General features: G+C 37.5%; 1 protein-coding gene and 1 non-coding gene across 2 annotated transcripts in view; both read left to right on the forward strand.

Annotated features, from left to right (window-relative positions):
* The window catches only part of USH2A (usherin), an 868,259-nt gene that overhangs the window by 683,195 nt on the left and 162,806 nt on the right, over window positions 1-22,258 (forward strand). The window contains exons 49-50 of the mRNA XM_053607912.1: window positions 718-886; window positions 12,164-12,382. Of these exons, the coding sequence (XP_053463887.1) occupies window positions 718-886; window positions 12,164-12,382 (388 nt within the window). The remainder of the gene's footprint in view (window positions 1-717; window positions 887-12,163; window positions 12,383-22,258) is intronic.
* Window positions 4,347-4,480, forward strand: LOC128598001 (U11 spliceosomal RNA). Its single transcript, XR_008383526.1, has one exon. It is a non-coding gene; the product is annotated as a U11 spliceosomal RNA (small nuclear RNA).

Consider the following 22,258-nt stretch of genomic DNA (forward strand, 5'->3'; position numbering starts at 1 on the left):
GTACAGCTTCTGAGGTTACGTTTCAGCAACAATTCAGGGTTTGACTCAGGAGTGAGTCAGTCTCTCACACCTGGAGTATGGAAATAGTTATTTGATTGTTCAAGCACTCATTTTTGTCCGCAGCTCCTGAAGAAAACAAGAGTTAAAAGAGCTTTTCAAAATTAATTTCCATATAAATTTCCTTTTTTTAATGTAGTAGCTGTGAAATACACACATATATATGTATGTAAATGCTGGACTGTTGAGATTGCATTGTCTGAAGATGTGGTTCATAAATAAGTGATCATGTAAATTATAAGGAAAAAGCAATTTGTTTTTACAAAAAGAAGGGTCAATGAGAGAGAGTTTTCATAGCTGTGGTATTTTTAAATTAAACAGTCATTAAAATAAAGACATATGTGGAGGAAATTACTCATTTATAATTCTAAACAACTGTACATTGGAAGCGCTGATGTTCAAAAGCTAATGCACATTTGGAGTATCCTAATAAGTTCGCAGCTCACAAAGCACTTGGAGACTTAAAAACTGCACTCGTGTCAAACAGCATTGACAGACTTTGAACGATGCTGGAAAATACATTTGTTTAAACCTGTGAAATGTAACTAACATCGTTTCAGATCAAGGTGTTATGAGAAAATAATTATATCACATGAGATATCGTGACATAATATTTTTAATAAAACTGCTATTTCTTTAAAACTGTTCCCAAACTTCCAGGTGTGTTGTAATGGAGTTCTCTATGATCCCCAGCCTGGACACCACTGTTGTGAAGACAAGTATATTCCATTTGTACTGAATTCATCCGGACTTTGTTGTGGTGGCCGAATACAAGAGGCACAGCCGCATCATCAGTGCTGCTCTGGGTATTATGCTAGAATTCTACCAGGTGAGGATCATTGCCAGGCACACTCAAAAATTGCGGGAACCTGAAAACACAAACACAAGACTCCCGTTAGTGAATTATTCTAATCACCTCACCAACATAAATTGAAGTAAATGCATAGCCTACATCCTGCTTTAACTACTTCCTCCTTCAGTTTGATTGAAATACAAACGAGGCTAAATATAAGCAAAATAAAGAAAAGCAGGGCTTAAAGATAGCTAATACATAAGGAAATATATCTGAAGAGCTTGTTAACTCCTCTTATTTTGTGGCTGTGTTCTTTTTATTATTTTTTATTAAATCACAACTTTGTACATTGATGCATTTATGGGGTTGAGTGTACTGCTTTGATACAGAATGTGAAATGCTTACATTGAACTAAGTAACATATCCATCACAATTATACTCAACTCTTAATAGTTTTGAAATGTACCATTGCATCATGCACATTAGGTCAGGTCCCCCGCAATACGCTCCCTCCTCCCATATCCTCCTCCCCTCCCCTCTCTCTCCTCTTCCCTTCTACTTTCTGGACTATAGTTATTATAGCATATGAATGTATAGGTGATTATATATTGATGTCATAGTAGTATTGAGTACATTGGATACTTTTATCAACAAGACTATTGACCCCTCCATGAAGCTGTTCTCCAATTTCTCCTCTTCTCTTCGGAATTACGGATGCATCCTCTCTGGATAGATTATAGCCACAAACTCCATTTTTCTGAGAATTCTAGGCCACTGATAATATTCTCTCATCTTTCTAGGTCAGATAGGAACAGGATGAAAGAATGCAGCAAAACCCAGTAAACAGGGATTTTTTCCCCTTCATTTTTTTTTTCCTCTTAGCCAACTGGCCTAGCCATTTTAATGCCTGGTGAATATAATTTGAAATAATTATAATATTAACTAACCTTTGTTATATGCCAAGTCTCTGGCAGGCTCTCTATTATGTAATCCACAACTTTAGGAAATTGGTGTTTTATCTGCAGTTTACAAATAAAAAAAAAACAAGTTTAGAGAGGATCAATAGTATACTCAGATTCACTGGCCTGGTGTGGAAAATCTAAAATGCAAATATAGGCCTGTCTCTCCCAAATATATGCTCTTTTGGATATTTTACTGCCTCTCACCAAAATCCTTCAAAGTATGCTAAAAACTTCTTGTTTTTAAAAGGATTATTCTAGCCTTCTGAACTTCTTTACTACTATTATCAATGACTATTTATCCTAGTAAAGCCACTGAGAATAGAAAGTTTTTCCTACCACCTAAGTTTAATACTGAGACCTTTTTTCTTTTCTTTCTTTCTGTCTTTTTCTTTTGAGACAGAGTCTCACTCTGTTAGCCTAGAGTACTATGGCCTGTTTTTAGTAGTGATGAGGTCTTACTGTTCCTCAGGCTGGTCTCAAACTCCTGAGATCAAGGGATCTGCATCTCGACCTCCCAGAGTGTTAGGCTTCTAGGTGTAAGCCACAGCACCCAACCTTGATATCTTCCTTAAAAAGCAGAAAATATTAACAGATGTGGGGAAAAAGAGAAGAAAGATCAGATTTTTGGAGGCTTTAGGAAAACTGAATGCTTTGAGATATGTAGTTTAACATGAAATTTATGGCAAACATCTTGTTCAGCATACCTTGTGTTCAGAATAAATATATCCATCCAGGTATGTGAAATGAGACATTGTCTCTCTCACGGTCTCTTTAGCACAATATTGGTGCAAATATGGAAAGTATAGTAATTAAATACTATGCAAGTTTATTCCAAAGCCAAGAACCTTCACTCTTAGCATTTTCTCTAATAATTTATAGAAAAAATCTGTCATTTTAGCAGTGCTGTTATTTCTGACTCTCCAGCAAAAATACTTTCAGAATTAAATAACTCCTAATTAACCAGACATTCTAAGTTAGCAAATATGTTATGTGTTGATGAAAATTAAGATTTTATATAAAAGTGTTAACCCTTTTATGCTTCCACACTGTTAACAATGAATCAAGTACTATTGATGCTGTACTCTCTCAAAATAATTTATCTTTGGAGAGTTTTCATCTATACTTCATACCTTCCCCTCCTTGCACTGCTTTGGGTGGGTCAGCTTTCCACTGGAATGCAGGGCCTGGAAGGTATCTAAAAAACTAGCTTTTGGGCGGTGCCTGTGGCTCAGTGAGTAGGGTGCCGGCCCCATATGCCAAGGGTGGCGGGTTCAAACCCAGCCCCGGCCAAACTGCAACAAAAAAAAAAACAAAAAAAAAAACTAGCTTTAGTTCTCAAAAGGGTGATGTTATCCCCAGGAGCAATGAAGAAAGCGAAGAATCTGTATGGCCATCAGCTCCAAGACTCTTGTGTAGTAAGGAATTATAGGAACACAAGCTAGTGAACAATGGCTGGTTGTTTATATATTTCCCCTACCACAATTCCTACCTTGTGGCTCTTTATTAATTTTATTAAGGTCAATTTTATCCCCATCGTCTGTATATAAACACATGCTTGCTCAGACCCAACGCGTTTTAATATCTACCAAACTGTTTTGTATGCCTCACATTCAGATTTTTTTTAAGTAGTTCATTTTTCACAGTATTAGAATGCCCCCATCATGGTGTCAAGAAAAAAAATGCATTCTCATGGAATAATCGAAGAGAATGGTTTGCTCCAATCATTAATCTCACTGTATCTAAGTGAAGAGATTATCTTTGACTTCTGTCCTCAGCCATTGGGATTGGTTAACTAGTTTAAAGCTGTTCACATCAAGAAAGGAAACATAGTGGCCCCAAACCATCTTGTATCTAAATGTAATTAAGATCCAATCAGTAGCCTGCTGGTTCAAGGCTGAGATGGATACAGACATTTTGATATTCATAGATGAGTCTGAAATATTAGTTAATAATAATTTATTTCATTTTTTTCTCAAGACTTCCCTCCATAACACCAGACAACAAAGAACAGCAGAGAAAAGAATGCTCATTCTCCTCCCCACCCTTTTTATTATAAATATGCTAACGACCCCAAGTAAATGTTAATGTGGGTCATTCTTTGATAAGAATAACAATTAACGGTTAGGCTGCGTGGTAGCTTTTAGAGAGAAAACATTTCTAAGCCTGGCCTGAAATAGATTCATTTTGAGAGGTTAATGAGAAGGTGACTGATCCTTGTATCTTATGTCTAATAGCCCCTTTTTGAGGGGAAAAAAATCAGTTTTATTTTTCATTGATACAATCCACATCTCTTTCTTAGGAAGCCTTTTCTTTTGCCAGTAACTAAGAAGATCCTGAGGGATTCAGGGAAATATGGCTAAAATATCTAAACCAATTAACATTTGTTATACCCCAAAGAAGCTTTAAAAAAAAAAAAGTTAATGGATGGCACCTGTGGCTTAAAGGAGTAGGGCGCCGGCCCCATATACCAGAGGTGGTGGGTTCAAACCCGGTCCTGGCCAAAAACTGCAAAAAAAAAAACGTCAACTTCTCTAAAAAAGGGCTTCAGTAGTGAGTGGCATACGTGGGGCAACTCAACTGCTCTTCGAGTGGAATCAACAACAAGAGATTTCGGAAGCATAATTTTTTGGTATCTAGGCAGCTGCTGATCGTTGGTCCCAGCGCCTGAAAAAAAAAAAAAGTCAACTTTCCTTAATATAGATGTGTACACTATGTTTTCTCTAAGCCCGTCCTGTTCTGAAATGATACTTAACTAACTGATGCTGGCTAGGACCATGTGATACATTATGTTAAAGTTTACCAAGGGGGCATGTATGTTCTCTGACTGCAAAGACCTTAAAAATATGACAACTGGGTGGTGCCTGTGGCTCAGTGTGTAGGGTGCCGGCCCCATATACCTAAGGGTGGTGGCCAGCCCCGGCCAAACTGCAACAAAAACATAGCCAGGCATTGTGGCAGGTGCCTGTAGTCCCAGCTACTCGGGAGGCTGAGGCAGAAGAATCGCCTAAGCCCAGGAGTTGGAGGTTGCTGTAAGCTGTGTGATGCCACGGCACTCTACAGAGAGCGGTAAAGTGAAACTATGTCTCTGCAAAAAAAAAAAAAATATATATATATATATATGTATAACAACTGCAGTTCAGACTAAACAAAATTCTTTTACCTAGAGGAGTGTAACAAACATAGTCACTTTACTGTTTTTCAGTAAACTCATTTCTCCTTTATTGGCCTCTGGTAGCATCATCATGAAAAATTAACTAAGTTCCCTTTTACTTGTAGACACCGCATTATAGAATCCTTTCAAAAATGATTGACTAAGCATCTGTTTCCCCATCTCTTGAGAGAAAACTGAGTATGCCTTGGTCCACTTCTAGGTATTTACCCTAATGGAAATTTAAAAAAAAAACAAAAAAAAAACCTGCACTCGAATGTTTATAACAGCTCAATTCATAATTGTCAAAAGCTGGAAATGATTCAAATATCCCTGAGTGAGTAAACAGACGAACTGTGGTACAAAGGAATACTATCTAGCAATAAAAAGGAACAAAACATTGATAAATTCCTTTTTTTTTTTTTCAGTTTTGGCTGGGACCAGGCTTGAACCCGCTGCCCCAGTATATGGGGCCAGTGCCCTACTCCTTGAGCCACAGATGCTGCCAAAATATTGATAAATTCTAAAACAATATTATGCTGAGTGAAAGCAGCCAGTCTCAAAAAGCCACAAACTATGAGATTCCGTTTACCTGACATGCTATACAAAACAAATCAGCAACTCCAAGGGTACTGGGTAGGAAGAGGACCAAAGAATCACAGGAGGGTGTTTGGAGGGTGATGGAATCGTATCCTGATAGTATTTCTTTCTTAGACTTCACAGAACTGTGCACACCCCGGAGAAGTTCCATTGTACGGGATAAATTTTTTTACATCATTTTTTTATAAGACAACTACATGAGGTCAATTAAGTTCATGAATTCATCCTAGAATAAGTGTTATATACCTCACTGCTGAGTTTCACGACAGTCACCTTCAAGGTGTTGCAGGAAGACAAAGCTCAATGGAGAGAAAAAGCACCCAAACACCATGTTTATAAGAGGAAGGGCTTCATTTCAGCCAGCGGAGTGAACGGCATAGAAGAATTCGAAATGGCCGTGCTCCCGGACTGGTTTGGTCTTTCCCTTTTTATCTCCAGTCAAAAAGTTCCAACCCACAGGTATTTTTCTCATTGGTCAGTCTGAATCAAGCTGGAGAAGCTGTTCCAGCCCCCCACACCCCCGAACTACAGGATTTCACAAAAGTGGGAATTTCTAGGTCCCAGGAAGTTAAGTCTACAAATGCCAAAAAGCAGAGTCACCATGGAGAGGACCCTGAAGGTGTATCCTTGGGGTCTCCTTGAGAAGACCTCTGTTCTCCTACACCTCACCCTCCCTGGGTATCTTCTCTCAAAGGTACTTCTCTTGGGAAGATATACATTGACACCAGCACCTAGTCCACCCTTCAAAGCAATGTTGGAACTCTTTTTTTTCTGGAATGGCCATCAGAGCTGTCATCCTATGAGACTTGACAATTAAATTCACAAACTCATTCTAGAAAAAGTGCTATGTTCCTCATTGCTGAACATCAACTATGGTGACCATATGGCCAAGGAGAGTACTTCAAAGGTGACCATACTGATATTCAGCAATGAGGTCTGTCGCACTTTTGCTAGAATGAGTTCACAAACTTAATTGTCTGCTTTCATATGTGTTAGAATTTTATTTCCATTTTACAAATAGGAAATATGGAACACAGGACCATGGCTAAGTCACTCGGCTAGTCAAGGCTGGGATTTTCATGTTTAAATGTTAGGTTGAGCAGGGCACAGTGGCTCATCTCTGTAATCCTAGCACTCTGGGAGACTGAGGTGGGCAGATTGCTTAAGCTCATGAGTTCGAGACCAGCCTGAGAAAGAATGAGACTCTGTCACTATTAAAATGCAAAACTGAGGCAAGAGGATCACTTGAGCACAACAGTTTGAGGTTGCTGTGAGCTGTGATGCCATAGCACTCTACCCAGGGAGAAAGAGTAAAAACTCTGACTCAAAAAGAAAAAAAAAAGGCTGAGCCTTTAGAGATAGTGTGTTATATAATAATGTGAACATTTTGGATGTGTAACTTAATATATTTTTCTGGTATGCCGACAGAACAGAAAGAAAGCAACTATATCTCCATTAAAACTATAATGAAAATCCCTATTTAAAAAAAAAAGTAAAAATATCCTAGCCAGAGATGACTATTTTGGGTAATATTTTATACAATACGTTCTGCATAGTTTTTTGGTGGATGCCGAATAATAAATGGATAAGATAGTAAGGGTCTGGAGTCAAACTGCCTGGCTTCACATCCCACTTCTGTCACTTTAGTCTTCTGATTTTCATTAAATAACTTTAGCTAGTAATATTAGTGAGAGATAAATAATTCTGACATTCGTTAGAACCTCAAAGCTGAGTTAGAATCCCAAACTTACCTGATCTTTCATGTACATATAGAAAGGTTTATAGTAATTGGGGAGCATAAGAGCAAAGGAGGTTAATGGTCCTCTTTTAAATGAGAAAAAGTAGTTTCTAATGCATCTTTCCAGAGCAAGGACTCATGTGTGTCCACTTTCATGAAGGAAAGTAACAGCCAGTTCACGAAGTTGAGATCCTCAGAGACCAAGCAGCCCTCCGAATTGACCGTCAGGAATTGTCCAGGGGAAGTTGTGATAGCTTCCAACACTGGCGTAGCAGGACTCTTTCTACATTGTAACACATCACAGCCTGGAATCCAGGCTCCAGAAAATGTACTTCATTCTCACAAAACTGATGTCTAGAGATTTTGTGTTCCTTGTATGCTACCACTGTTGGCAAGTCGAAGGAACCAGTTGTTCAGGATTTAACTGGGGAGCATGACAGAAGATCAGCTGCTTAGTGAGAAAATCAAATGCTATAACCAATTACTGCAAACTTTATGGCTTAAAACAATGCAAATTTATTATTTTTCTCAACATCAAATGTTCAAAAGGAATCTCACAGAGTTAAAATCAAGGCATCAGCAGGGCTGTGTTCCCTTCAGAGGAGAGAGGCCATTGCTTGCTAGAGGCTGCCCATGTCCTTGTCTCACGGCTCCTCTCCATCTCCTAGCCCAAAAGTGGTCAGCTGAGCCTTTCTCACCTGGCATCATTAAACTTAATTCCATCTGTTATCTTTGTTTCCCTGTCAGATAACAGCCACACTGTTCTAGGGATTAGTTTAGGACACAGATATCTTTGGGAAGCCACATTATGCTTTAGCATGCTAAGGTAATGGTAAACTAATTGTGAGAATGAAGAGGGCGTTTCTGTAAACTCTTGGGATATAACTGTGGCAAATGAAACTAAAAAGATACCGAGAGTCTGAGAGCAAGAATATAGGAAAGAATTCTGGGCCTGGATCTGTACTCTGAGTAAATGGTATCCTCAGAGAGAGACGATAGGCTGGTAGTAGGGTTGGGAACTACAGGAAGTGAGGAAGCACATTCTCTTCTACCATGAGCCACAGTTATCCAAGAGTCTCTTTTATGAATGTGAAATACTATCTTGTTGTGGTTCTAATTTGCATTTCCCTGATAATTGTTATAGTGATACTGGTATCTTTTCATGTTGGCCATCCTTATTATCTTCTTTGGGAAAATGTCTGAGTTCTTTGCCCATTTTAAAAATAAAATTGTTGATTTTATGTTATTAAATGGTAGGAGTGCTTTATACATCCTGATACTAATCCCTTGTTAGATATCCAAATTACTAAATATTTTCTCCCAGGAGGTGTCTCTTCACTCAGTTGGTAGTATTTTTTGATACTCAAAAGTTAATTTTGAAGAAGTCCAATTTATCTATTTTTTCTTTAATTGCTTGTACTTTTGGTGTTATATCCAAGAAATCATTGCCAAATTCATTATCATGAAACTTTCTCTCTGTTTTCTTCCAAGAATTCTGTTTTATTTTTTGTATGTAGATCTTTGATTCATTTTGAGTTAATTTTTGTATATGGCATATAAGGGTTCAACTTCATTCTTTGGTATGTGGGTATCCAATTTTCCCAAATTATTTGTTTAAAAGATGGTCCTTACCCCATCACCATCACCTGGTCTTAGCAGCCTTTTTGAAATTTATTTGACAATATGAGAGGTTTTATTTTTAGGCTTTCTGTTCTATTCCATTAGATCATGTGTTTATCTTTGTACTAGTATGGTAGGGTTTGGGTTACTAGAGATCTGTAGTGAGCTTTAAAATCAGAAAGTGTGAGAACTCCAACTTTATTCTTTTTAAAGATTGTTTTGACTATTTGGGACCCCTTAAGATGAAGCGAGTGTATGATACTCCATGATCATATCAATGTATACAGTTATGATTTAATAAAAAAAAAAATGCCTTTTAAATAAAAATAACCTTGGTGAAACTGAAAAAAAAAAAAAAGATTCCATATGGACTTTAGGATAGCTTTTTCCTATTTCTGAAAAAAACATTGACATTTAGATAGGCATTGCATTAAATCTGTGGATCACTTTGGGTTTATTGATATCTTTTTTTATTTATTTCAGATTACTATGAGGAAGCAAACAATTAGGTTGCTTTGCTCCTGTTTGTTAGATAAAGTCCAAGTTGTAGTTGAGCCTTGCACCCAGTGCTTAACCTTACATTGTGCCAATTAGGTGAGAATTCACCAAGCCCCCTCTCTGTTCCCCTCTACAACATTAAGTCTTCCCATCCATGAAAATGGCATCTTCTGGGCGGCGCCTGTGGCTCAGGGAGTAGGACGCCGGCCCCATATGCCGAGGGTGGCGGGTTCAAACCCAGCCCCGGTCAAACTGCAACAACAAAAAAAAATAGCCGGGCGTTGTGGCGGGCGCCTGTAGTCCCAGCTACTAGGGAGGCTGAGGCAAGAGAATCGCGGAAGCCCAGGAGTTAGAGGTTGCTGTGAGCCGTGTGACGCCACAGCACTCTACCCCAGGGCGGTACAGTGAGACTCTGTCTCTACAAAAAAAAAAAAAGAAAGAAAGAAAATGGCATCTTCTTTCATTTAGTTGTCATCTTTAATTTATTTCAGCAGCTTTTTGTGGTTGTTGGTATACAAGTCTTTCACCTTCTGAGTAATCTCATTCCTAATTTTTTTTTTGATGCTACTGTAAATGCCTGACTTTTCTATGTTGATTTTGTATCCTGCAACTTTGCTGAAGTTGTTTATTAATACTAACAGGTCTTTTGTGATATCTTTAATGTTTTCTCCATATGAGATGATATCATGTAAGATATGGGAGCAGAAATTGTTTCACTTCTTCCTTTTCTGTTCGAATGTCTTTTATTTCTTTCTCTTGCCTAGTTGCTGTAGCTATCATATCCCATATTATGTTGAATAGAAGTGGTGAAAGTTACCATTGTTGTCTTGTTCCTGATTTTAAAAAAATGATTTCAGTCTTTCACTGTGGATCAGCTAGGGGATTGTCATATACACCCTTTATTATGTTTATATTAGTCTTCTGCTTCTATTTTGTTGAATATTTTTATAAAGAAAAAGGTTGAATTTTGTCGAATGCTTTTTCCACATCAACTGAGATGATGATTTTTTTTCATTCCTTCTGTTAATATGGTGTATTACATTGATTGATTTTCATATGTTGATCCATCCTGACATTCAAGGAATAAATCCCACTCGGTCATGTTGTGTAATACTTTTGAATTCAGTGTGTCTTTGGTAGGTTGGCCTTTCTAGTAGTTCCTTTTATCTAGTAGGATGGATTTTTTGACCAATAAATAGGAAAAACAAGAAAAAATAACAGTTAAGAGTTCTTATCATTCTTGTATACTCTTTGTATATCTCTCTGTAGCTAATATATATGTAGTATGGTTCCATAGTTTGATAAACAATTTACTTTTACTAAACAAATTTGAGGATATGCAGATGTCATAAGGAGATGAACTAATTAAAAGTGAGCAGGAAGTCCAAGTCTATAAATTCCTAAGGCAATCCTAAATTCTTTAGTGAACTTGTGCCTTTTCTTATGTAAGTTTGGTGAGTCATTAATTAGATTATGGATAACTTGTCTGGACCACGGTTTAAAGCTATAAGATCTACAGGTTGGTCCTCATGCTCGCATACAAGACATAACTATTTACGAACAAAGAAATGTTTAAGAAGAAGCAGAAAGAGAAGGGGAAGCAGGCCTGGAAGAAGTCAAGGTTCAGGGGGCCAAGAGGGAAGCCAACCAGAGTTAGATCACAAGAAAGAAAGAAATGGGCGGTGCCTATGGCTCAGTGGGTAGGATGCTGGCCCCATATATTGAGGGTGGCAGGTTCAAACCCAGCCCGGGCAAAACTGCAACAAAAAAATAGCCAGGCACTGTGGCGGGCGCCTGTAGTCCCAGCTACTCGGGAGGCAGAGGTAGGAGAATCGCCTAAGGCAGGAGCTGGAGGTTGCTATGAGCTGCGATGTCACAGCACTCTACTGAGGATGACAAAGTGAGGCTCTGTCTCAAAAAAAAAAAGGAAAGAAAGAAATTAAGTTTTTATTAGTCCTTTCTAAGGTATTCTACGGGGAAACTGTTTGTTAAATATTTAGTCTTTTATAGCCTTCCTGTCTTTTAGAGGTTTCTTCATACCAAAATAAGGCAAACAATAACAACAACAACAAAATGAATTGGAATTTAGAATATAGGAATCCTTTGCTCTTATGGCACCAGGCAAAAGATCATCTTATTCTTATTTTAAATTTCCCAGATACCATGTGAAGGAGAATGTGGGTATAACTGCATTAGTGAAATTCAGTGTCTGTCATTGCCCAAAAGAGTACTAATACGCTGATTTAAATGTAGTATTTTTTTACCTCCCTTCACTTAATTGACCTTCCCATCAGAACTATTTTGTTTGGTTAAATAAATATGGTTTGGTTAAGGAAATTATAATCATGGGCAATATAAATTTATCAATAGCTGTTTTCTAAACCTATCCCACTTAAAAATGTTAACACTACACATAAAAGTGTTCTTAAGCATTTTTTCCCTAGAATGTCACATAATCCATGTTACCAGGCCCAATGTGCTCATTTATTAGAGTGGAGAATGTAGGCAACATAGACTTACCTCTAAATTGGCAGGTGTGTATGTGAGCAGACGCACATGTTTATAGATCTTTAACTCAAAAATTTTAGAGTTGTAATGAGATCTTACAACTCTCATATGACATTATTCTTTCTACTAATTTTGTCCATCAGATGGCATCTGTGAGAAGATTGTGATAAAACTTAGTTGTGAGTCATAGCATATTTTTTTTACTGGATGCGATGATGGTTATTGTCCTAACTTGACAGGTGAAGTATGCTGTCCAGATGAACAGCACAATCGGGTTTCCATTGGCATAGGCAACTCCTGCTGTGGCAGAATGCCGTACTCCACCTCAGGAAACCAGATTTGCTGTGCTGGGAGGCTTCATGATGGCCACGGCCAACAGTGCTGTGGCGGACAGATTGTGAACAAGGATTTAGAGTGCTGCGGTGGAGAAGAAGGTGTGGCGTACAGCCGCCTTCCAGGTAAGGGGGCCCGCTCTACCTTTGAGTGGATGGAAAATCTAAAAAGCAGAGAGAATGAAAAATTTGCCCTACATATAAGACAAGTAAGTAAACACATTAATTGTATTGAATGCAATAACCACATAACAAACAAAACTGTAATCTCTCATTTTATATGCATTTAATGTATTTCATAAAAACACATTAAAATTCTTTCCTCTTGAAAACTGTCGTGTCCACTGGGGGGAAAAAATCCCACATATGAATGTATTGGTTCTAGATCAAAACAATACTTTCTAGCTAATATTAATACCACACAAAAATATTGTGATGATAATGTGTTATGTTTCTTTTGCTCCAGTATTCTTCAATACTTAGGAAGCTAATACTAGTACTAATAAATCATTTTCATAGCTTGAGTACTTACCAGCAGTCACTCTAACGTGTTACACATTATTATTTCAATTAGCCTTTACTACAGTCTTACTTGATAGGTTTTATTATTATCATCCACATTTTAAAGTTTAGGAAAACTGAGATGCAGACGTTAGATATTATTCATGAATTTCTACTTGCTCCACATTACACACATAGTCAGAACTAGATTTGGGGAAGGAGGCCTGAGATTTATACAACTGGGGGCATTTAAGAAAAGAAGATTAAATTATGAAGACAGAACAAAATGTATTTATTTATAATGTAAAATAAATTACAAATCTAAAAACAACCAACAAATACCACTTACTTAAAAATATCTTATTTGTATTATACACTTCCTGGCATAATTCTGCCCTTTCCCCTCTGCATGTTTAATTTATAGCCTTGATCACCTCTTCATACCACAATGGCCTTGTGCTGTAATTATCGATAGAGACAACAGAAAGATAATTCAGTCTTTCCTGTTACATGGTTAATCAAATTTGCTTTTATAAATTATTTAAAGTTTAGGAAAATGGCTCTCAGCTTCACAACTCATTATTGTAATAGTATATAAATGATTAGCATTATTGTCAAATTTGGGGAAATCGCCACCAATGGTCATTCTAAGATTTTAAAAATTTGAATTTTTTTTTGTCTTAGAGTGATTTGCAGTGATCTTAAGTATTTGTTAACCTGACAATGTCATTAACCTGTCTTTCATGAATATCTTTTCTGTATGACTGAATCTGAGCTGTGTGTTATCTTAATGTCACTATTTTATCTATAAATCAGTAAGAAGTACAATTTTTCCAATGTATATATGAGTTACTTCTCTTTATAATTTGTATCATCAAATAATCACATTGAGTATGTGTTTCTTCAGTTCTATATTCCTCATTTTCTTTTAATCATCTACCACTTTTGTGGGTCTAAAATTTATTTTGTACAGGTCTCTTGATGTCAGAATAATTTAAGTTGATCCCATGGTTCTGTTTTACAGCTTTTGTTTCATGTTACATTAATTTCACTATCTTATTTTTCTTTTTCTTTAAAGCTTCCTTTATATATGCAGCCAAATTAGGAATCTCTGGTTTCTCACATTCTTTTTCTTTCCAAATCGTAGTTAAAATAGCACATACAAACCTTAACAGTATTTTTTATGGAAATGACAGAAACCATATAAATATAGCTACTAAACCCAAATTAAATATTTCCAGACTCAACTTTCTTTTAGATTTCAAAAACGCCCATGGCCATTTCAGCTTCAATCAATCTGAGGGCACATCTGACAGAGGGCAAGTTAAAGAGGCAAGAGACAGTGGTCATAACAAGTTGTGGTTAAATACTGTCCTTTTTCAAATTTCATAGAAATATATAACCATGTTCGAAGGGGTTAATACAAGCTGTGTCCTCTGAAGGTCAAGCTTCATTAACTTCAGGGTAAATCTACCTACAAATAGTAAGTGTTGGAGCTCTGAGCATGATTTCAAAACATGATAATATCTTGATAGAGACAAACTGTGAGTCCTTTACTGTTTTTTCCATTTTCTTCTTTTCTAAAATACCATCAAGATTAATGCAGAATACAAGAATAATTATTTAAATTGATTATTATAGTTAGGGTTATTACCATTTATGTTTTTGTCCATGACATTTGCTGTTATCTCTTATATATATAAAGGTCTGATGAAGCCTATTAAGAAAAGCATTCAGGGCGATGCCTGTGGCTCAGTGGGTGGGGTGCTGGCCCCATATACTGAGGGTGGCAGGTTCTAACCCAGCCCTGGCCAAATGGCAACAAAAAAAAATAGCCGGGCATTGTGGTGGGCACCTGTAGCCCCAGCTGCTAGGGAGGAGCTGGAAGTTGCTGTGAGCTGCGATGCCACAGCACTCTACCGTGGATGACAAAGTGAGACCCTGTCTCTATAAAAAAAAAGAAAGAAAAAGAAAAGAAAAGCATTCAACAACAAAACCAATCAACTAAGAAAAAATAGTATCAGTCCTTAGTGTGCCTGAATCTTCTGCCTTAATAAAAATAGACTCAGTATAGTGAAAGCCCTTAAATAAGTAAGACATACCAAATTAAGTTATTCACAACTAAATTTCAATCCTCTCAGTATGGGAGAGACTCACCTTCGTTGAGCCTAAAAACCTCTTGATTCCCAATTTCTTATTTTATCTTTAGAAAAATAACACAACAGTGTTTTCAAAGTATTTACCAATCTTCAAAGTTAGAAGTCCTCCATCTGGATCCACACTGTACCCATCCTATGAAGTTTTTTTGACCAGTCCAGTGAGTCACATCTATTGGCAAGGTTCTGATATATTTATTATCAAACTGGTTGATATTCCCACATCACTGTGTTCATCTCCATCAACTGTCTAGACAATGGTGATAACAAAGTTGACCTGTGTACAATATAAGCAGACTTCAATTAGGACATTTTCCTGATACCATGAATTTAAGGATTATATCTCCAAATAGGTGGCACAGGACACCTGGAGCTGTACTATATGGCAAAAAGAAGGTTTATTTTTCCAGATAAAATGAGCAAACAAACTAAACAAGCACACAACAAAAACTGAATTCCCAGGATCTTTTAAAATGAATGATGCACTAAATCATACCACATCTACACATCCAGAACAGATACACAATCATTTCAGCAACTCTCCTAAATTTCTCTCGTGGATTCCAGATTTAAGGGTGAGCATTCTGAAGTCTAGTTAGGGATGTGTGTGAAGGATTGTTTTGTCAGAATAAAATAGTGGAACTTTAAAAAGTTGATCTTTTCAGCAATTATTTTTAAGTTGCAACTCAACTGGATTCCACTGTAAAAGCGAATTATGTGGTAGAATATGTAACAGCAAGAAAATTCAAAACCACTTACTGATGATGAGTTTATTAAGCAATGTATGGAAAGCATGGCAGATACAATTTGCTCTGAAAAAAATGGGGATATTTCTGACATTACTTTGTCTCACCAGCCTATAGCAAAATGAATTGAAGTAATTGGAAAATCTATCAACAGAAGTTTAGAAAATAAAGCTGCTAATTTAAAATTTAATGCTTTGGTGATGAATGACATACAGCACTGATGGTAAAAATATGGCTTAACTTGCTATTTTTATTAGATGATGATAACAAATATAACGTCACTGATGAAATGGCTTATTTAGTACCATTAAAAGATATAACTAAATCAAGAGATTTATATGAAGCAGTAAAACATATGTTAATGTGATTTTCTTGGTCCATTATCAACATATCTGGTATAGTACCTGATGGTGCCCCAGTGATGGTAGGTAAAAGAGAGGGACTTGTAAAATTAATAGAAGATGAGGCAATCACTGCCCAAAACTCATATTTGATGAATATCATTACATATTACATCAAGAACATTTATGCACAAAGGCTTTAAAAATGGATAATGTTCATGCAAATCATCATCAAGAATGAATTTCATAAGGGCCAAGGGATGGAATCATGGCCAATTTCAGGAATTCCTTAAAAGTATTGATGCTGACTATGGTAACATCATTCAGTTTTCGGAAATAAAATGGCTAAGTTGAAGCCAAATGTTGAAAAGATTTTATGACTTGTAAAATGTTATCAATTGGTATCAAAAACCAAATTTGCACCAGAATTTGATGATGAAACTGGCTTACAGATTTAGCATTTTTTTATTTTATTTTTTAATTTAATTATTTTGTGGGTGTGTGTGTTAAGACATTTATAGTCTACATTTAGTAAATTTCACATGTACCCTTGTAAGATGCCCAGTAGGTGTGGTCCTACCAATTACCCTCCCTCCATGGATCCTCCCCCCTCCCCTCCCCTCCCTCTCCCCCTTCCCCACATTCTTAGGTTATAACTGGGTTATAGCTTTCATATGAAAGCTATAAATTAGTTTCATAGTAGGGCTGAGTACATTGGACTGCTCATTTAAATGAGTTAAACACATATCTACAAGGTGAAAACCAACTTATCAATGAAGTGTCTCACACCATAACAGTGTTCCAGATAAAACTGAAATTATGGCAAGCCCAAATTAAGGCAAACAATTTTATGCATTTCAACACATTGGCTGTCCTGTGAACAGTGAAAACATGCCATCTTGCTTCTTGATTTGATGTAAGAATTTGAAAATAGATTTCAAGATTTCTAGGAAAATAATATTGTGGTGCATTTGCAACTTCATTTTCAGTCGACATAAACATTTTCAAGTAGAATCCATAGAACTGCAATCTGACATTAAACTTAAAGATAAATTGGACCATAAATTGTTGGAGTTTTACAGGTCCTCTCTTCCCAGAGACAGATCTGCCTTGGATCCCTCCATTCACAATCATGCCTTACTCATGTCATTGCTTTTCAGCAGGACTGACATTTGCGAGCAACTATTTTCTTTTTTCTTAAATTTCAGATTAATATGAGGGTATAATGATTAGGTTACATTGTTTGCATTTCTTAGGTAAAGTTCAAGTTATAGTTGAGTCCTTCACCCTGGGGGGTGTGCTGTATACCCTTACATTGTGCACCTTAGGTGAGTTTACCAATCCTCTGCCCTCCTCTCCTTCACCTCCCCACCTCCCCCATTTGAATTTAATTGTGCTTTTCTCTATCATGTGGGTATGTAGTTGTTTATATATTGGTTTCATATTAGTATTGAGAACATTGGATACCTGTTTTTCCATTCTTGTGATACTTTACGAAGAAGAATGTGCTTCAACTCCATCCAGATAAATACAAAAGATGTAAAGTCTCCATCTTCTTATGGCTGAATAGTATTCCATGGTATACATATACCACAGTTTATTAGTCATGCATGTGTTAATGGGCACTTAGGTTAATGTCACCTCTTGGCAATTGTGAATTGAGCGGTAGTAAACATTCTAGTGCAGTGGAAGGCTTACTCGCAGCTGTTTGATGATTCTCCATGCTTCTTTCCATAGAGGTTATATTAGTTTACAATCCCACCAGCAGTGTAAAAAGTGTCCCTTCTCGCCACATCAACACCAGCATCTGCAGCTTTGGTATTTTGTGATGTAAGATAGTCTCACTGGGGTTAGGTGTTATTTCAAGGTTAGTGTTGATTTGCATTTCTCTGATGATTAGGGATGAGGAACATTTCTTCATGTGTTTTTTGGCCATTCATCTGTCTTCTTCAGAGAAGTTTCGCTTCAAGTCTCTTGCCCACTTCTAAATCGGATTGTTTGCTCTTTTCTTGTTGATTGGTTTGAGTTCTCTATAGATTCTAGTTACCTTTGTCAGATCCGTAGCATGCAGTATCTTTTCTCATTCTGAAGGCTGTCTGTTTGCTTTAGTTGTACTCTTAGCCGTGCAGAAGTTTTTTTAAAAAATCCCTATTTAATATAGGGTGCTGGGAGAACTTGTTGCCATATGCAGAAGACTGAACCTAGACCCTCACCTCTCACCATTTACAAAAATTGACTCTTGCTGAATAAAAGATTTAAATCTAAGACATGAAATAATAACAATTCTAGAACAAAGCACGGGAAAAACTCTTGACAAAATTGGCCTGGGAAGAGATTTTATGAAAAAGACCCTCTTGGCAATTACAGCACACTAAAAATAAATAAATGAGACATGATGATGCAAGCAACTATTTTTAAGAATGAAGCACATTAAGTGTTAAAATTTGAATCAAAATACCTGGTGAGTACCTGGAAAACTCACTGAGAATTGCCAGCTACTTCCATGGAACCAGAAATCGATGAATTAGTTTCTCAAACACAGTGTCAAATATCCTACTAGTTTTGTATTGCCACTTTAGTGCCCGCTGCATGATGAGGATTAGTATGGGGCTGTTTTTACTTATCTGTGATGGCAGATAGCACAGAGCATGCGTGGGTTTTTTTGTTTTTTTTTTCAAGACAACTCTTCTTTTAGTGTGGCTCAGAGCAGCCAGAAGGTTGACACCCTGTTCTATGCTCTCCGGCTCAAATTGAATCAGTATTCACCAGGACCGATGAGCTGCCTCTTTCCAGCCAGTGCCCAGCAATGGGCATCTCTCAGGACAACTGGCGCAAGCACTGTAACCCCCGCTGCAAGAGAAAGGCCTACGGCCAGGAGTGGGGTCTGAGCCGGGACGCACGCAGGCTGCCCGCTGGGGTCTGAGCTGGGACGCGGGCTGCCCGCCCTGAGATAGGCCCCGGGGCAGACACAGTAGGGGCGCGGGAGATAAGAAGAAATGTTGCACCCAGAGGCTGGAGGGGCCATCTCCTGGGGCTCGGAGTGTTGCACTAGGAGAACAAGGATCCCTGATATTGTTTACAGTGCATCCCTAACGAGCCTGTTCACACCCAGACGTTGGTGCAGAACTGCTTTGTGCTTATTGGCAGCGCGCCACTCTGGGCTGCAAGAAGGGAGCAAGCTGACTCCTGAGGAAGAAGAGATTTTAAACAAAAAACAAACAAAAAAAAATCACAAGAAATATGCTGACAGGAAAAAGAATGCCAACATAAGCAGTCGTCTGGAGGAGCAGTTCCAGTAGGGCAAGCTTCTTGCTTGCATTGCTTCAAGACAGGCCAGTGTGGCCGAGCAGATGGCTGTGTGCCAGAGGGCAAGGAGCTGGAACTCTATCTGGGGAAAATCAAGGCCCAGAAAGGCGAATAAATCCTCCTCCTCTCTCTTAGCTTATGTAACAAAGATGTTCATTGTTCTTAAAAAACAAAACAAACAAACAAAAAAAAACTGATGAGCTCTCCCAGTGTAATAGAATCGCCAAATTATAAACCTTAATGAATGATCAGAATGAAAACGACAATTTTGTTCTTTGTACAAGTGCATGCAAAAGTTTAAAGGAAAGGCGCTGTCTATAAATGTTTACCTCAAGGTAGTGAATCTTAAAGCTTAGTCATGGGACTCCTGGACATCTTCAAGACCCTTTTAGATGGTCTGTGACATCAGACTATTTTTGTAGTACAGACATGTCATGGAGACATTACAGGTTCAGTTCCAGATCACTGCAAGGAGTGTCCAACCTGCACCTGAGTGCACCATGCTGATTTTGTCAGATTTGGATAGAATATCACAAAAAGTATGTAAGTATGCACATTTTTATTTTCCTTTGGCTAATCAGCTTTCATTAGTTTATGTGTATTTACTGTGTGGCCCATGATAACTCTTATTTTTCCGAAGTGTGACAAAAAAACAAAAAAGATTGGACACCCCTGCATAAGGCAAATATCACAAGTCATGCAACTTTTTTTGCTTTCCTAGTACATAGAAAGATTATGTCTACATGATATGGTTGTCTCTTAAGTGTACAACAGCAGTATGTCTAATAAACCCAAGGTTCATGCCTTTATTAAAAAACACTGTATTGCTAACAATCATCTGAGCCTTTAGCAACTGACTCATGAAGGTGACGGTTGCTAAAGATTGGGGTGGATGTGGCAATGTCTTAAAATAAGACGACAATGAAGTCTGCCCAATAGACTGACTTTTCCTTTCTCTGTGGCATGTGATGCTATCTGATAACATCTTACTCATAGTAGAACTTCTTTCAAAATTGGAGTCAATCTTCTCAAACCCTGCTGCTGCTTTATCAAGTCAGTTTATGCTATATTCTAAATCCTTATGTATTTCAAGAATGTTCATAGCATCTTCACCTGAAGTAGCTTCTATCTCATGAAACTACTTTTTTGCTTACCCAGAAGAAGCAACTCCTCATCTTAAAATTTTATCATGAGATGCGGTAATTCAGTGGTATTTTCAGACCCTACTTCTAATTCTAGTTCTCTTGCTGTTTCCACCACATCTACAGTTACTTCCTCCACTGTAGCCCTGAATGCCTCAAAGTCATCCATGAGGCTAGGACTCAACATCTTCCAAACTCCTATAAACATTGACATTTTTGTCTCTTCCTATGAATCACAAATATTCTTAATGGCATCTGGAATGGTGAATCCTTTCTGAAAGGTTTTCAATTCAATTTTCTTAGATCTATCAGAGGAATCACTATCTGTAGCAGCAATAGTCTTACACAATGTGTTTCTTAAATAATGAAACTTGAAAGTCAAAGTTACTCCTTGGTCCTGTAGAATGGATGTTGTTCATAGGCATGAAATACAAGGAGAAACAACACTTGTCTCCTTGAACATCTTCATCAGAGCTCCTGGGTGACCAGGTGCATTATCAATAAGCAGTAATATTCTAAAAGAAATCTTTTTTTCTGAGCAGTAAGTCTCAATAATGGGCTTAAAATATTTATTAAGGCATGCAGTAAACAGATGTGCCATCATCCGGGCTTTATTATTTTATTTATAAAACACACGGAGAATAGATTTAGCATAACTTTCAAGAGTCTTAGAATTTTCAAAATGGTAAATGAGCATTGGCTTCTCCTTAAAGTCACCATCTGTATTAACCCCCCAGAGAGAGGCAGCCTGTCTTTTGCAGTGTAGAAACCAGTCCCTGACTTCTCACTTCTCCTGTCTTGTTATGAAAGTCTCTCCATGGCACCTTCTTCTGGATAACTTGCTGATCTTTTCCATCGGCCCTCGCTGCTTCACCTTGCACTTTTATGGTGTAGAGATGACTTCTTCCCTGAAGCCTCACAGGCCAGCTCTGCTGGTTTCCAACATTTCTTCTGCACCTTTCTCAGCCTTCATAGAATTGAAGAGAGTTAGGGCATTAGCTTAAAGGAATGTGGTGACTGGTTTATCTTCTATCCAAACCACACAAAACTTTCTCCATATAAATAGCAAGGCTGTTTTGCTTCCTTATCATTCCTGTATTCATTGGAGCAGCACTTGGACTTTCTTCAAGAACTTTTCCTTTGTATTCACAACTTGGCGAACAGTTTAGCACAAGAAACGTAGTTTGGGGCCTTTTTTGGCTTTTAACATGCCTTCCTCATTAAATTTACTCATTTCTAGCTTTTGATTTAAGATGGGAGATATGAGACTCTTCACTTGGCCACTTAGAGGCCATTATAGGGTTATTAATTGGCTTGATTTCAATATTGTTCTGTCTGAGGGAATAAGGAAGTGGAAGGAGAGGAGAGATCAATTGTGGGGTGTGGGGATGCCCAGCCCGCACTGGAGCAGTCAGAACATACACATTTATTACATTTTTCGCCCTACATGGATGTGGTTCATGGCACCCCAAGACAATTTCAATCATAACATCAGAGATCACTGATTACAGTTTATCATAACAGATATAATAATAAAGTTTGAAATATTGCATAAATTCCCAACAACACAAAGTAAGCACACATGCGGAAAAATGGTGCTGGTAGACTTAGTCAATTGCCACAAATCTTCGATTTGTAAAACAACTCAAAATGTAATAATTTGGAAGATACATTTATTTTCTACACCTATATTATCATGTTATGAATTTATTATTTTTATTTTTTTATTAAATCATAGCTGCGTACATTGATATGATCATGGGGCATCATTCACTAGCTTCACAGACCGTTTGACACACTTTCATCACAC

Source organism: Nycticebus coucang, chromosome 10 (assembly GCF_027406575.1).
Source record: "Nycticebus coucang isolate mNycCou1 chromosome 10, mNycCou1.pri, whole genome shotgun sequence".
NCBI classification, from domain to species: Eukaryota; Metazoa; Chordata; class Mammalia; order Primates; family Lorisidae; genus Nycticebus; species Nycticebus coucang.